Source organism: Pan paniscus, chromosome 10, assembly GCF_029289425.2.
Source record: "Pan paniscus chromosome 10, NHGRI_mPanPan1-v2.0_pri, whole genome shotgun sequence".
NCBI classification, from domain to species: domain Eukaryota; kingdom Metazoa; phylum Chordata; class Mammalia; order Primates; family Hominidae; genus Pan; species Pan paniscus.
The window spans coordinates 8,759,070-8,775,254 of NC_073259.2; the positions used below are offsets into that span (position 1 = coordinate 8,759,070).

At 52.6% G+C, this 16,185-nt stretch overlaps 2 protein-coding genes across 5 annotated transcripts in view; one reads left to right on the forward strand and one right to left on the reverse strand.

Annotated features, from left to right (window-relative positions):
- TSPAN9 (tetraspanin 9) overlaps nt 1-16,185 on the forward strand; it is a 231,747-nt gene that overhangs the window by 150,215 nt on the left and 65,347 nt on the right. The gene's annotated exons all lie outside the window — the stretch shown is intronic.
- Nucleotides 1,734-2,072, reverse strand: LOC106635329 (small ribosomal subunit protein eS27-like). The gene has a single exon (XM_014347070.4). The coding sequence runs from the start codon at nt 2,038-2,040 to the stop codon at nt 1,786-1,788; it is 255 nt and encodes an 84-aa protein (XP_014202556.2). The 5' UTR covers nt 2,041-2,072; the 3' UTR covers nt 1,734-1,785.

Consider the following 16,185-nt stretch of genomic DNA (forward strand, 5'->3'; position numbering starts at 1 on the left):
ACCCTGGAGGCAGAGCTTGCAGTGAGCCAAGATTGTGCCACTGCACTCCAGCCTGGGTGACAGAGTGAGACTGTCCCAAAAAAAAAAAAAAAAAAAAATTAGCCGGGTGTGGTGGCGGGTGCCTGTAGTCCCAACTACTCGGGACGCTGAGGCAGGAGAATGGCGTCAACCCAGGAGGCCGAGCTTGCAGTGAGCCGAGATCGCGCACTGCACTCCAGCCTGGGCAACAGAGCAAGACTCCGTCTCAAAAAAAAAAAAAAGAAAAAAAGTTTCTAAGCATGAAGCAGTTCCATGGACCACACCTTGAGGAGCGCTGCTCTGGGTATATAGGAGTGTAATGGCACCGTGGAGCTTCAGGATATGTACCTGCCACCTTTCCTAGATAATGCCAGATTGTTTTCCAGTGAGGATGTATCAGTGGACATTCCCACCAGTGGAGAGTCAATGGGGAATGGTTTTTGGCATTCTCCGGTACAGTGGATGTAAAATGCTATATTATAATGGTTTTAATTTGCATTTCTTTGATCACTAGTGGACATCTTTTCATATGTTCCTTAGCCATTCTTTCATCTTCTGTGAATGCATGTTTGTCTTTTGTTCATTTTTTATTGAGTTGCGTTTTTTCTAACAATTTTTAGGAGTTTTATTTATGTTTTGAATACTAATGTGTTAATTAAATGTATTGCAAACAGTATGTAGCTTCCAGTTTATAGTTTGTCTTTTCACTTTCTTCATGGGGTCTCTTGGTAAACAGAAATTCTTTATTGTAATATAGTCAAATTTTCAGCCTCTTCTTTGTTAGACTGTACTTTTTAATGTATTTAAGAAATACATGCTATCTCATGGATGTCTTTTTTTTTTTTTTTTTTTTTTCCTTTTGAGGCAGGGTCTCACTCCTGTCAGCCAGGCTGGAGTGCAGTGGCACAATCATGGCTCACTGCAGCCTTGACTTCTCTAGGCTCAAGTGATCCTTCCATACCAGCCTCCTGAGTAGCTCAAACTATAGGCACGTGCTACCAAGCCTGGCTAATTTTTGTATTTTTTGTAAAGGTAGGGTTTCCCTATGTTGCCCAGGCTGGTCTCAACCTCCTGGGCTCAAGCAATCCTTCTGCCTCGGCCTTCCAAAGTGCTGGGATTACAGACGTGAGCCACGGCGCCCTGCTTCAGCTTTACAGCCTGGTAGTAAGACAGTGCTTGTCGCAACATAATCAGTGCCTGTGAATTGTTGAATGAATGAGTAAGTGACTGAAGATGAGTTCCTGGACTGATTTCTGGAAGCTTTTCTTTTTATATTTAAGTCCTTAGTATATTTGGAATTTATATTTGTATATAAGATAGGCCTCTGATTTTTCCTCCATAGCTCCATTGATTAACTAGTCCACCTTTCCCCACAGACCTGTACCGCCACCTGTGTTTCTGTGTATGCCTGGGTCTTTTCCACTGGACTGTTTGTCTATCCTGATGCCGCACTGTCTTCGTTACTACAACTTTATAATAAGTCTCAATATCTGGTAGGGCAAATCCTTTCCTCTTATGCTTTTTCAAGAGTATTTTGGCTGTTCTTGGCCCTTTGTTCTTTTGCATACATTTCAGAATTAGTTTGTCTTGTTTCACCAAAAATCAGTCAGCCAGCCTCTTCCCCCAAACCCTTTTGATATTTTGGTTGACCTTTCATTGAATTCATTCATCATCTTAGGGAAAATTGCTGTCTTTTTTTTTTTTTTTTTTTTTATCCAAAATGTGTTTATTGAGATGGTTTCCCACTCATCTTGACTCAGAGTGCTTTTAGTGCTGCTTCCTCCTGAAGGAACATCCTTCTGTAAGCCTTGCTTTTCCTCCTGTAGGCTGGCAGAGGACAGTGGAGCAGCCAACACACAAAACTACCGTTTGTGCATGGCTAAAGACCGTGGTGATTTTATAGCATCCTGGGCATTTCGCATCCATGAAGTAGGAATTGGGGCTCTGCACCAGGCGTTTCTTCTTGTGTTTCCTCTTCTCCTCTTCTGGAGAGGGATGAAGGAGATCCTTTGCGAGAGGCATGTTCTTGTGTGCGTAGGTCGTCACCGCCGGAAAGCAAAATTGCTGTCTTTGTATTTCTTTCTTTTATTTTTTGAGATATAATCTTTCTCCGTCACCCAGGCTGGAGTGCAGTGGCACTATCTCAGCTCATCGGAACCTCTGCCTCCCAGGTTCAAGCAATTCTTATGCCTCAGCCTCCCGAGTAGCTGGGATTACAGGCGTGTGCCACCATGCCTGGCTAATTTTTGTATTTTTAGTAGAGATGGGGCTTCGCTTTGTTGCCCAGGCTGGTCTCGAACTTCTGACCTCGTGATCCGCCAGCCTCGGCCTCCCAAAGTGCTGGGATTACAGGCGTGAGCCACCATGACCGGCTTATCTTTATATTTCTATTCATGAATATGAATAGTATTCTACTTATCTATTTCTATTCATGAACATGGTATATTTCACCATACATTAGGTCTTCTTTAATGTCTTTCTGAAAAGTTTCATGAAGGTTTTATACATCTTATGTTATATAGAGACTTCTTTTTATATATTTTTTAAATTTTTTAATTTTTTGTAGAAACAGGGTCTCCCTGTGTTGTCCAGGCTGGTCTTGAACTCCTGGCCTTAAGCAATCCTCCTGCCTTGGCCTCCAAAGTGCTGCGATTACAGGTGTGAGCCACTGCATCTAGCCTAGAGACTTCTGATCTTCCATGCTTTGCCACCCTCCCCCAGGGTTCAGCTGAGCTCTTGTGCACACGCACTGCAGACCTGATGAGGGAATGGGGCACCCAGAGGTGAGAGGGTGGAGGAGCCCGCTAGCCAGCTAGTCTTCTAGTGGGTGCAGGTCAGGGGTGAGCACCAGGTATGGTGCTCAGTGCTCTTGCCTAGCAAGGGGGGCCTAGTGTCTGTGTTCATGTCCCGCACCTGCCATCTGTCTTCTGATCAGAACAGGGTTTGTAGAGGAGGCAGGCTCTCCAGGGACTATGAGAAGGGTGAAAAGGAGAGGGCTCGAGGATCTGGAGGATGGAAGATGTACAACGTGGGAGGATGCCTATCTGGTGAAGGGATTGTGGACAAGCAGAGGGAGTGGGGAGGGTGGAGAAGGAGAAGGCAGGAAAAACATGGTGATATTGGAAGCCAGAGAAAGGGGCTAATGCAAAGGGTGTCAAACAGATCTGTGGAGCGCTAGGAATTGCTTGGGTACAGCGGTGTGCTGGTTGCGGAAGACCCCTTTTAGCAATGGCACTTTGGATCATGCGGGGAAGGGCATTAAAGAACGCCAGGTGGAGGAAGGTCTGGAGGACATGGGACTGTGGCTGGGCGGGCAACCTGGGGAGTCTGTCTGCAGGGGTCTCTAAGCAAACGGCAGTTGCTGGCGGTGAGGATCCTGTGCCTTCTGTTCTCTGTACAGTGAGGGCGGGTGTGTTCTGAAGCCTCACTCTGCCCCCTGCCCTCTCAAGGGGGGCTTCCCCCGCTTGTTGGCAAGAGCTCATTGGACCCAAATCAGAGCGACAGCTTGTCAGGCCGATAAGCCTGGGCTCTGGGCAGGAGCTCTTTGATGTCTGAGCCATTTAGGACACTCATCGTGACCAGTCCCTGGGGCTCAGAGGCCTGGTTGGGGAGGAGGTTCAGGGACCCTCAGGAGAGAGCAAGGGTGGAGGGAGGAACGCTGATGCAGTACTGAGTGCACGAGGTGCTCACTTTGTTCCCATTTATGGCAGCTAAAGAGAGCTGCAGCGAAGCCCCCCTTCCCACTTCCAGCCCCCCTTCACCTGTCCCTTTCTCAGCCTGCCTGCTGGGAGGAGGGGAGTCTGAAAAGTGCATATTTCACAAAAGCCACTCCGTAGAGGGCTGTGTGTCTTACTCAGGAGCTGTGGGAGGAATATTGACAAGATTCTCTGCATTGCCGATTAGCTTTCTGTCTTCCCACCTAGATGGAGACTTCTCACAACTTGGGGCAGGGAGGGGCTGGGCTGGGTGGCCACCCAAACAGCCTGCGGGATCCTGGGGTGCCTGGCCATGCATCCTGCATTTCCTCCCCACTCCTACAAGTGCAGGTGTGCAGCTCTTCTTGGAAGATGCATGCCAGTTAACTCTCGCTTGTATCTGGGATCAAAGTGGCAGAGTGGAAAAGAGCAGGGAGTTGATCCCAGAGACCTGGGTTCTAGTCCCCGGCATGCTTGCTAACTAGCCGTGTGATCCTGGGCAAACTGCTTCTCTCTCTGGGCCTCAGTTTCCACATCTGGAAAATGATAGACTTGGACCAGCTCATCTCTGAGGTCTCTCTGGGCCCTGACATTCTGTGGTTGTATATGTTTCTTTTGTTCCCTTTGTCTTTTTAAGGAGCTGATGATTATTGAGATATTTTATCTTCCTTATCCTCATAGTAGCGTCGGTAGAGTGATGGACCAGGGATGAGTTTCTTCTGTCTCATAGGTGGTGACACTGAGAGGGGACTGCCTCACCTGGACTGCGTGTGTGCTCAGTGTGCTGGAACTCACTGCCTGGACAAAGCTGCCCTAGATTTTGCCATTCCTGGAGCTCACAGGCCTGGAGTGAGCGGCTGCCTGCCGCGGGGCTGGGTCGAGACAGGAGCGCTGGGTTCCAGGGTGGACGAACTCCGGTGGATTTGCCTCTTCGGACCTCCAGTTCCTTGCTTAGTGGTGGGGGGAGAATCTTCCCTGTTAGCCCATTTCCCACTTCAGGGCAGCAAGAAAGGGAAGTCGTTTCTGGGCCTGGGCAGGAGATGGGGCCACAGCCACAGCAGTCAGTTGATTTGAACACGCCCTCCCCCCTGCAGGGGAGGGCCTTCACGCCCTCTAAGCAGGTAATGAGGGGGTGGGCTGCCGTATTAAGCACCCTGGCTACGCTGGGGAGAAGCTCTGCACCTTGTTTGACACACAGAACTGTCGCGGCTCCTTCCTATTGTTAGAAGCCTTAATTACTATTGTTCCAATTCCTCCCTCCAGCGATCCTCATTAGGAAGAGCGTTCTTGTTTCTTCCTCCTTCCCCCCATCCCCCTGAACACGTCTTCGGGGCTGTTCCCTGGCGCTGCCTGCCTCTCACCCGGCTCTCCCCTGTTCACTGTGCCCTTCTACCCAGGGCAGCCCCTGACAGCCCACCTCCCTCATCCCCTGGCCCTGGCCTGCGCTCCCACCTGCTACCTCTTTAGGAAACAAACACATACCCTTCCCACCCCCATCCCCAAGTCTCCCCGTTAAACTCATGGCTCAAAGCCAGGGATGCTTTACCTTGTGTGTGGATTCAAGAACCTGTCCTACCCGCTTCTCTGGTGGTTGTGAGAATCCAAAGCAAGAGAAGGGTGGTGCCTTAAACTGGAAAGTACTGCACACATTTAGGGGGTGTCCGTGCACCAGCGCCGCAGGCCATAGCTGGCTGGGGGAAGGCTTGGGCTCCCCTGCTGCTCTGCCATTGCCTCCCTGGGAGGATCTTTGACTTCAGCTTCTCTTCCGTAAGGTGGGAATCAAATCTTAATCAAACTTGCCTGGCCAACCTGGGAGCCTTGTCAGTGGGCTGCAATGGGATGGTGATCCTGAAAGTACTCTGAGGCCTAGGAAGGGTTCTGCTGATTGGAATCAGGATCGCCAGCTTATTTTTCTTTTCATGACTTCCTGTTGTTCTCTGTATCTATTTCCATCCCATCTCTCAGCCTTCCTAGAGGGCCCTAAAGCTGTGCAATGATTTGTTCCCTGGGGAATTTCTCCACCAGGCAGCCCCAAGTCATGTTGCTGGCTCCTGCAGTTGCCTGCTGAGGCACCCCAGCGCCTGACACCTGGGGAACCCCACTTGTGGGCTGTCTGGGAAGTGTGGGGGTGGGAGGGGCCCCTCATTTCCCTCCAGCTGCCATTTGCTGCTCTCTCCAGGCTCCGTGGTGGGCCCGGCACAGCCTGTATCAGAGTGGAGAACGTAGGTTGGTCCAGAGCACGTTCCACCGGGACCTCTCTGTCTGGCTTGCTCAGGCTCATTTCTTCTGTCTGGGGACTTACGGGGATGAGCATGAAAACCTGTGCATCCTGGAATCAAAGGGACACGGCTCCATGTTGCCAGCGGTTGATCCATTATCCCTGGTCGCCCTGCTTCCTTCTCAGTCGCTCTGGCCTCTGCTCCCTCCTGGAGTCCTGGGCTGGGAAGTAACCTCAGTCCATGCTCAGAGCCACCCCATCCCCACCCCACCCCTACCCCAGCCCTGGGGCCCTCTGGGAGCTGGGGAGTCTGTGCTGTGATTGGCAGGAGTTGGACAGATTTGCTTGCTTGGGCTATCTGCCCGTGGGGCTCTCAGCTGGATCATCCTGCGACTACTGACTAAGCAGCCAGATGGCTTCTGCTGGGACCATCCAGATGTGGGAGTAGGTTTTGGAGGTGCTCATTCGTGCCCACATGGCCCTGGGTCCACGTCTCTTTTGCTCCCCTGAGATGTCCAAGCTCACACTGGGCACTCGCTGGTCAGAGTGGTTGGGGTTCTGGAGGCGGGGCTTGGGAGGATATGGGGAGCTTCTCCAGCGTCAAGCCTCCCTTTTACCAGGATTTTCGTACTGTCTCAAAGCACCCAAAGCTCTTCTCAAACACATCTCGTCAGTGGGGAGGCTTATACAGAGAGGGAGATGGGGTGCCTGGTGTCCAGGTCCCACTGGGCACAGGGCCTGCAGGGCTGAGGTGGAACCCACTGGAACCCGGAGTGGCCCTAGTGGGCCTGGAAGCCCGTTTGTCACAGGTGTGGTCCGGAGGTGGTTCTGGCTTCCAGATTCAGCCATGTGGATCCCCTAAGGGGTCACCTGCTGCCTTTCTCTGCTTCCCAAAAACGTCCACGTGGGCTTTTTTCTCTGCAGGCACCCTAGGGAGGTGGAACCTCCTTGGCCAAGGCCCTCATCTCTAGCCTTCAGACACAGATCCCCAAGGCCCCTGCTTTGGAGGGCTCTGAGGGCTCCCTGGGTCCTGGTGAAGGTCCAGGCCAGGCCACCACCCCAAGGGCCCACTGTCCTGGGGGAAGCTGAGCCTCCTGAGTAGGCCCCTGAACTGCAGTTGGAGGAAGGGCTGGAGAGGAGATGAGAAGCGGCAGACTGGCTGAGAGACTGCTCAGAGGGCAGCCTGTTGCCCGGCTGTTTAATTTACTGGAGTTATTTTTCCTCATCGTTCCCTTTCTTTGGTGTTCCCAGGCTGCTATTCGTGGCTCTTTCCCTGCTGAGCTCTCTTCACGTCACTGTATTTAGGAGATAACTGAGGAGCTGAGCCTTCCACCTGCCCCTGGGCCTCATGCCCGGACCTTGGATGCCAGGGGCTGAGGTGTAGCATCCTGGGGTCCCTGATGGCAATGTCCCCTGAGTTGGCTGGGGTTGGGCTTAGATCTTGCACTCTACGTGACCGGCAAGGGAGGTGGTCAGAGACACCCTCAGCTTCTCTGACATCTGTCTAGCTATGGAAGTGTCATCAGGAAAGATCCTGCCCAGTGTTGCTGGGAATGAGCCACTCCTTCTCTTCTGTCATGCTGGGTCTGTGATGTCCAGAGGCCCCGTGTCATTGAGGCAGCGGTGAGGGCCCTGTTTGGGCTTGTTCTTGGAGAGGAGGAAGTTGAGTCACCCCAGACCATATTACTCCCTTTCACTTTCCCCAGGGAATTCAGAGACTTTTCCCTTTGGGAGGGGGAGAAGATGACCAGAACCCGCAGGGACTCAACTCCCCTGGCTTCAGCTGTCTGCTGCCTGCATCCCTTCACCCCTTCACCCCTTCACCCCAGCATCTGATCATCTGTCCCTTCCCTGCTTCCAGGCCTTCTCTAGCCTGGTCTGGAAAGTGTGACGTAATATGGGGAAGACAGCACGCGCTCTAGGGATGGCTGAGCTTGCTTCTCGGTGTCACCACTTCCTGTGTGTACAGTACAGAGCAAGGTGCTTAACTTTTAGAACCTTGACCTTCTCATCTATAAAATGGGTTGATGATAAGACTACTTTCTAGATGGGTTCAAGGAGCAACTGAAACACTGTATGAAGAGGTTTCAGGTCATTGTGTGGTGTGTGGTGGGTGTGTTGGGGCCGGCTGAGTTTTGCATGGGATAATGATACCCTCTGGGGTGGCATAGCCATGCTCCTTGGCAGGACAATATAGGATGTGTACAGATTTTGGGTGTGCATGCCTGCGTCCTGTGCTCAGCCCCCATTTTTTCTGTGGGCCCTGGTTTTCTCTAGGCTTTGTTTTGGCTTTCTCTTCAGCAGAATGAGGTGTTCTGTGTCTCCCACCAACCCCAACTTCCTCGGGGGCAGGGAGCAAAGGACAGATGGGGAGTGAGCTCACAACTCCGAGTGCTTTGAGATCACAGCTGAGGTCAGGGAGGAAAGAGAAGGAGGCGTGTTCTCTGCTTTTAGGATGCTCCCTTGAGACTGCATGTTTAAACTAGATTTGAAACCTCTTACTGAGCTCTCAAAAGGACTGCCAGGAGGAGACCTTTGGGGCCTGCAGTGGCCAGACTACCTAGGGATCTGGTTGGGGCTATGATGGCCAGGACTTCTCACCTGGCCTTCTCAGGCAAGCCTGGGTGGGCCGGGGGTGATGGCGGTAGGAGCAGGCCTGGCTGCCTTCCTGAGGGCCTTGGCAGAGAGGGAGTAAAAGATAAAAGTAGGACCTGGGAATGGGGAGGAGGAGAGGAAAAACGCAAAGGGAAAAGGAAGGAGAAGGCACCGGGAAGGCTAGCTACTCTAGCACTGGGGGCTGAGCCCGCTTGGCTGGGTGCCTCGGGCCACCTCCCTTCCTCTCTGCAGTGATTAAGACATCACCAGCTGCCTGTGTTCTTAGCCCCGCTGGCTCTCTGCTGCCAATAACAAATGCATCTGGCTGGAATCTGGGTCATTAAAAAAAACAACCTGATATTTCTCTTTTTCCTTTACCCCCCGGCAATCCATCCTCTGGAATATAGCTGGAGCCCCCCAAAGAGAGGTCAGAGGTCGCAGAAAACCATGGTGGACATGTCAGCTGTCAGGGCCACTCAGGCAGCCAGCCAGCCACTCTTGCTGGATGTCTGTTTTCTGTTGTGTCTGAGTTGTTGTGAAGTGAAGGCCCCAAATACAGAGCGATGTGCCAGAGACAAGGGCTTACAGGTGGCCCTTCCCACCCGTGGGCGGCCGGGGGAGGCCGGACGGTGTAGTGGCTGTGATGGGGGCTGTGTGTGTAAGCTCGGAGTTGGACAGCCTTGGGTGTCAGTCACTGTTGCCTGTGTGATCTAGCAAGAATGTTCGACCTCTCTAGACTCAGTTTTGTTCCTTTTTGTGAACAATGACAGTGACATGCAACCTGCCCTGTGCGGTTGTTGAGTGGGATGCACAGGGACTGTCCTAGCACAACACTCAAGGAAGGGTGGCCATTGCCTTAGTTTGTCACCATCATTATCCTATCTCTGTTGAGTGGCACCTCCTGCGGGAGCTGTGTTTGCTCAGCCGCAGTACCGACCCCCATCTCCCGGTGTGGGTCGGGCACCTGTCCAAGGCGGACCTTCTGTGAGGATGGAGGGAGGGCGCCTTCACCTCCTGCCTCAGGAGCCAAGAGTCAGCCAGACAGGCAGCTCTCCCAAATGGAGATCCTTTGAAGACTATAAAGATTTGTTTGTACATCTTTCTCTGGGATTTGAGAATATAGATGAGTAGAGAAAAATGGAGGGAAGGTGGAAGGGATGACTTAAGGGAATGATAGGGAGGGGAACATCACACACTCTGGGGCCTGTCGGGGGGTGAGGAGCTAGGGGAGGGATAACATTAGGAGAAATACCTAATGCAGATGATGGGTGTAGCAAACCACCATGGCACATGTATACCAATGTAACAAACCTGCACATTCTGCACATGCGTCCCAGAACTTAAACTATTAAAAAAAAAAAAAAAAAAAAAGGAATGAGACTGGGTGCTGTGGCTCACGCCTGTAATCCCAGCACTTTGGAAGGCCGCGGCAGGCGGATCACCTGAGGTCAGGAGTTCGAGACTAGCCTGGCCAACGTGGTGAAACCCTGTCTCTACTAAAAATACAAAAAGTAGTGGCGCATGCTTGTAGTCCCAGCTGCTTGGAAGGCTAAGGCAGGAGAATTGCTTGAACCCGGGAGGCGGAAGTTGCAGTGAGCCGAGATCACGCCATTGCACTCCAGCCTGGGTGACAAGAGCGAAACTCTGTCTCAAAAAAAAAAAAAAAAAAAAAAAGGAATGAATCTAGGAAGTTTCTTCAAAGAGGCCTTATTAGTAGTTACCTGTAACAGCTACCATTTCTGAAGCTGACACCGTGCTGCGCCGTGGCCCAGGCTCTGAACCTGTGCTACCTTATGTCTGACTGATTCCAAAGACTTCCGTGCTCTTAACCACTATTTTGCCCTTTACTGTCCCAGGCTGGTAACAGACCGAGGTGTCTCACTGGGAGTAAAGCACCCTCAGGGTTAGGCGTGGGTCTAGGGTGCATGGGTGGGCACCCCAGAGGCTGACCGTCACCTTCCTGACTCTCCAGCGGTGCCTGCATAGTCTGCGGCACAGCATAGCTCACAAATATTGGCCGAGATGCTTCTTTGGAGCAGGCAGAGGTGAAGCTTCGTCGATTCTGCTGCACCTGGGCCATTGGCTGGGAGGTGGAGGCATAGGAGAGATCTGCAGAGGAATCCGATGTTGATATGTTTTCCTGGGACCCACTGGAGGACCCAAGTCCGGAGGCTTAGTCCTGCTGCCCTGGCCTGTGGGGGATGTTACTGGTGTGCTGGGCCGGGGCTGTCTCAAAATAATGTGAGACCTGTTTCCTGTGCTGCCGGGGAAGAGCGCACCACACCGCCCAGCACAGAGGGCTCTCGGTGGGAAGGCAGGCCCAAGGAGGGCTGTCATTTCTGGGTTCTTCCGTTCAGAGGACAGGGCCCTTCCTATCTTAGACCTTGGATGAGGAACACATTGGCCTTTCTCTGTGAGGTGGTTCCTGACTCTGGGGCCATCCTTCATCCGTTGCTCTTTTCCAAAGATGCAGAGAGATATTTCAAGTCTGCTTTTATGGCTTGGTGACTGGAGAGTCCTGGAGACTCAGCATCAGGCTGAACTTTTGCAAGCCTGCTGGCTGTTGGTACGGGGAGGAGGGGAGAGAAGCCACAGGGACCGGGATACTGGGTCGCCACCCTCAGCAGGTGGCCAAGACTTTCCAGGCTGTCCTGACTGCAGGCGTTGTTAGGGCAGTCCTCTTGTTGGGACCACACTCTAGGTTTTGCACCCATCCTTTACTGGTCCCTTCCCTTATTCATTTATTCATTCAAATATCTGCTTATACTGGGAAAGACAAAAGCAAGGATGAAACAGTCTTTGCCTTGTCATGGCTAGACTGTGCAACATATTACAACAGTTTATTTTCCATTGAAGATAAGTTATTTTTTATTTAAAATATTTTTCTCTTTTTTTTTTTTTTTAGATGAAGTCTCATTCTTGTCGCCCAGGCTGGAGTGCAATGGCGTGAATTTGGCTTATTGCAATCTCTGCCCCCCAGGTTCAAGTGATTCTCCTGCCTCAGCCTCCCAAGCAGCTGGGATTACAGGTGCATGCCACCAAGCCCGTCTAATTTTTGTATTTTTAGTAGAGACAGAGTTTCACCATGTTGACCAGGCTGGTCTTGAACTCCTGACCTCAGGTGATCCACCTGCCTTGGCCTCCTAAAGTGCTGGGATTATAGGTGTGAGCCACCGTGCTCAGCCTAAAAAATTTTTTTGAGATAGGGTCTCACTCTGTCACCCAGGCTGGAATCCAGTGGCATAATCACAACTCATTGCAACCTTGAACTCCTGGGCTCAAGTGATACTCCTGCCTCAGTCTCCTAAGTAGCTGGGACTACAGGCATGTACCACCACGCCCAGTGAATTTTTAAATTTTTTGTAGAGATAGGGTCTCCCTGTGTTGCTTAGGCTGGTCTCAAGTAATCCTCCTGCCTTGGCCTTCCAAAGTGCTAGGATGATAGGTATACGCCACCGTGCCCAGCCTAAAGAGAAGTTTTAAAGATACCTGAGCATCTAATTACAGCTTTCCTTTCGATGTTGTAAAACATGTTGTTTAAGGAACACGGGACGAGAGTGTATTGGAAAGAAAGCGGCCAGCTGCCTTAGCTGCTCTGTTATGAATGTATCTCCTTAGACCCACACAGGGTTCTCTAACTGTCTTTTCCTGAAAATTCTTCCAATAAGCATTTATTGAACTTTTACTATGCTCAAGGCACAGGGCTTGGTCCTGCTGGCATGCAGAAGTGGGGGACGTGGCCACAGCTGCCCTGGGAAGAGGGGGGCATGTGGAGGGGATCCCCATTTCCTATACACAGGGCCCTGGCTCCATCACAGATGAGGCCTGGTTGGTCTTGGGTCCATAACTTGTACTTTCAGAGTCAGGAAGCAGATGCTGGCAGGCTCGGAAACCTCGTCCAGGTTGGACGGTGGTGGTAGCAGAGGGATGAGCAGCAAGTGCTTCCTGGGCATTTATCAGCACACGTCTCCAGGCGTAAGACCTTCTGTCTGCCAGGCTAATGGGCCACCCCTGGCACCCCATGGCACTGCATCTGGTTGGATTTACAGGGGTCTTGGCTCTCAGCCTCATCTCTGTTCCTTAAACCCGGCTGCCTCTCTGGATGCTGCCCAGAGGTGACGCTGATCAGATTGTGTGGGGAAGCCTGTGTGATGGATGGCTCATTTTGTGTCCTGGGTCTGCAGCCCACATTCCTGCCAAGAGCATACCTGATGCAGGGCCCTTTCTGCAGTGGTCCTCAAGAAATATTAACTGGTAATGAGGACCAGAGACTGAGGTTCACCCATGCTGGCTTCTTCAGGTCCTTGTTCTACCATGACTAATAGCCCTCTCCTTAAACCACCCCCCAGGTCCCACGCTGGGATGAAAGACCAGCTGACCCTGATCCTCACTGCAGGTTTGTCCTATGGCGGAGATCCCGAGGGGGCCCTAAGTCACAGCTTTGGCCATCCAGACCCGGGGAGCCATCACTGGAAAGTGCCTATCAGGCTAAGGCAGAGGGGTGGGGTGTGGGCGGACTGTGCCAGCCCACCGGGCAGATGAGGGACCTGCAGGAGCCGAGTGCCTGAGCTGTCCTCCCCTGTCTATTAACTCCCCATTAGCATGCGTCAGTGCCGTCGCCTCTATCAGTTTGATTTATGCCACTGCGGTTTTGCTTACAAATTAGAAGCCGCTATTGTGCTAGGTCGGCTTTAAAATCGATGCAGAGTAATTGCAGTACATGGGTAGCTGGACGACATTAACATGAGAAATGTGCTGTAGTCGTCATCCTTGGAACAAACATGTCCAATTACAGTGAAATTCTGTGCCCCTTACCCGGCTAATTTGAAGACAGCTCACCGCCAAGGCCTCCTCCAGCATGGCCAGCCCTGGGCAGAGATCGTCACGAATGGATTTGACGGGAATGGGGCTGGGGACTGTCATGTTGAAGCCCCGTGGAGATGTGAGACAGGGACCTCGTTTGTTCCAGAGTCTGTTCCAACCCTCCCTGGCTTTTGTGGCATGTTTTCTATGCAGTTTGCTGCAAGGATGCGTTGGGCATGGAGTAACAGCCCCGAGACCGTCCTGCAGTACTGCACGTGTGCGTGTCTGTGCTTTGGTTTGTCTGTGTGTCTACCTTGTTTTAGAGTAAAAAAGTGAGTCTGAGGCCAGATCATCAGTCTGCACCTGCCTCTCCAGCAGTCCCTGCATTTCCTCACCTATAAAATGGGAAGGGGAACACTCCTTATGGAGCTGGTTCAAGTACTGAGCGAGAGACCAGGACTACAAGTGTTTTCTAACACAGGGACATGAATTCAGCTGTGGCGGCGGCAGCTTGTTAGGAGAGCGATCAGCCTAGGGGCTGACGGGGTGGCCAGGCGTCGGGATGGCATCCAGTCTTCTCTGTCTGCATGCTGGAGTCACGTGAGAGATTTACAACAGAATAGGGATGCTGGGTTCCATCTCCTGAAATTCTGTGTCATTGGTCTGAGGAGTGTCCTGGGCATCTGGACACGGGAAAGCTCCCCAGCAGGGTCTCCTGTGCAGCCAAGGTTGAAGCTGCTTCCTAGTCCATTTCTTGCTCTTCAGATGGATTTGTGCTTCTTTAGGTAGGACTCATCCTAGTAAAAAAAAATTTTGTTTTTCTGAATTGATAAGCAGGAAGTTCCTCCTTCCATCAAGTCAGAATCCTTACCGCCTCAGACGTAGCCTACTTCTTCTTTTGTTAGCTGAGACATGGGTAGGTGGCCCTTCCATCTCTCTGTGTAGTAGGTGTCAGGCAGCATCTGGTTTCCCTTGGGACCCTTGTGCACTTACAGATGGGACCGGGAGGCTGTGGATGACCGAGGGTGGTGCTGCTCTGCTGGACACCGTGCTAGGCGCCCTCACGGGCTGGTGAAGTGGAGTAAGAGCCCTTGGAGATCTGTGGAGCATCAGAGAGGGGAGAGCAGAATGCAGCGAGTCTGGCCCTCCCTTTTTCACACACGAGGAAGCTAGGAAGAACCTACAGAAGGAAAGGAGCTTGGCTGGGAAATGCCAGTGAGCTGGGGGCAGAGGCGGAATCAGGACCCAGGCCTGGCTCCCGTTCAGGGTTGTTTTCCATGCTGGGGCAGCCCAGCTGGGAGAAGTGACCCCTGGACTGTGTATCTGGGGAAGCTGTGCCCAGAGGGGCAGGATCCGCGTGGTTGATGCCGAGCAGCCTGGGATCTCCGATGAGGCCTAGCGTCTGCTCATACCCAGATGAACGTACTGCGCCAGGGTGGCCGCGTGATGGGCGGGGGTAATGACAGCTGTCGGGTCTGGTTTGACGTCAGCACGGGCCCCCTGACAGATTTCCCGGTTCTGTCAGCTTCGCTTCAGCAGTGCTCTTCCTGTCTGGTAAAAGCAGATTTGTGTGAGATCGGCCCTCTTGAGGGGCTTGTGGGAGGCTGCTGCAGGGAACAGAGCTGTGGTCAGGGTTACAGGGCGGCCACGCTCCCATGGCTCATCCTGATGGGGCAGCCAGAGCTTCAGAATTCATTCAGAGGTTCATCCAGCCACTCCACTATGTGTGCAGCTGGTGGTGGGCACCTTTGCGGGGCACAGGATCCCATAGCCCATGCGGTCAAAGAGCTGCCATTCTCTTTGACAGTGGAACAGAGACAAAGAATCATCCTCACACCCTGTGGTCTGAGCTGGGTTGGAGGTAAACACAGGAAGCCGTAAGGGCACCCAGGAGGGGCCCCCAGCCTCCAGTTGGGGGACCGTGGGAAGGCTTTCATCTGACCCACAGCGCACAGAGGTGAATGATTTCAGGCGAGGCCTGGCTTTTTCTCCTGCTGTCTCTGTACCCTTAGCACCTGCCACTCCCCAGCCTGCCCAGGGGGCCTGGAGGACTGCCTCTCACATGTGCACGCACAGGACAGCCTGTCCTGTGCGGTGGCGGTCACAGCATTTTCTCTACCTTTCTTGAAAGTGAGGCCTGCAGAGACTGAAGGCGCTTGGAGGGAAGGTTGTCACACTCACGGTGGGGAGTGACCGCTTCTGGGCAGAACAGGAGTCACGCACGTGCAGAAGCGCTGGTCTGGGGGCAGTGTTCAGGCAGCTGCCAACCAAGCCTGATGCCTGTGGGATGGGGGACCGTTGTTGCATCCTCGTGGGAAGATGAGCAATGTACCCCTGCACAGTGCCTGACTCATGCTTGGTTCCGGAGCTTAAGAAAGTGGGCAGACAGCCCCCCGCCCTCCACAATAACAGGAAGCCAGGGGCCGAGTAATTGCCTTAAGCCTGGGGAAGCAGAAGGGATTTTTTTTTTTCAAATAGGTTTCGCATATCAGAGGGTCTTGTGACTAGGGCCCATCTTTACCCGTGGGCCACCAGGCTGAGAGAGGTGGACTCCCTAGAGAGGTGGACAGGTTCATCCTCAGCTGGAAGAACAAAGCCATGCCAGAAGGACCAGAGGGACAGTCCCTGTGCACGCATTCTACCTGCTGGGCCAAGCTGGGAGCCAGCTGGGGACCGTTTTTTCTTTCCTTCTGAAGTCCCAGTAAACCACACAGGGCCTGTTGATACTCTGAGCCTGACTCAGGGAGAGGGGTCAGAGTTGTGGTTCTGCTGTCTCTCCTGCCGAAGTCTATAGGGAGAGGTGACATTAGAGGGGAGACTGGGGGAAAGGAGGGGACAGGGTTGCTCTGGCTGAGT

Bases quoted from the DNA above. Each gene is read 5' to 3' on its own strand.
- LOC106635329 (XM_014347070.4), bottom strand. From the start codon at position 2,040: ATGCCTCTCGCAAAGGATCTCCTTCATCCCTCTCCAGAAGAGGAGAAG.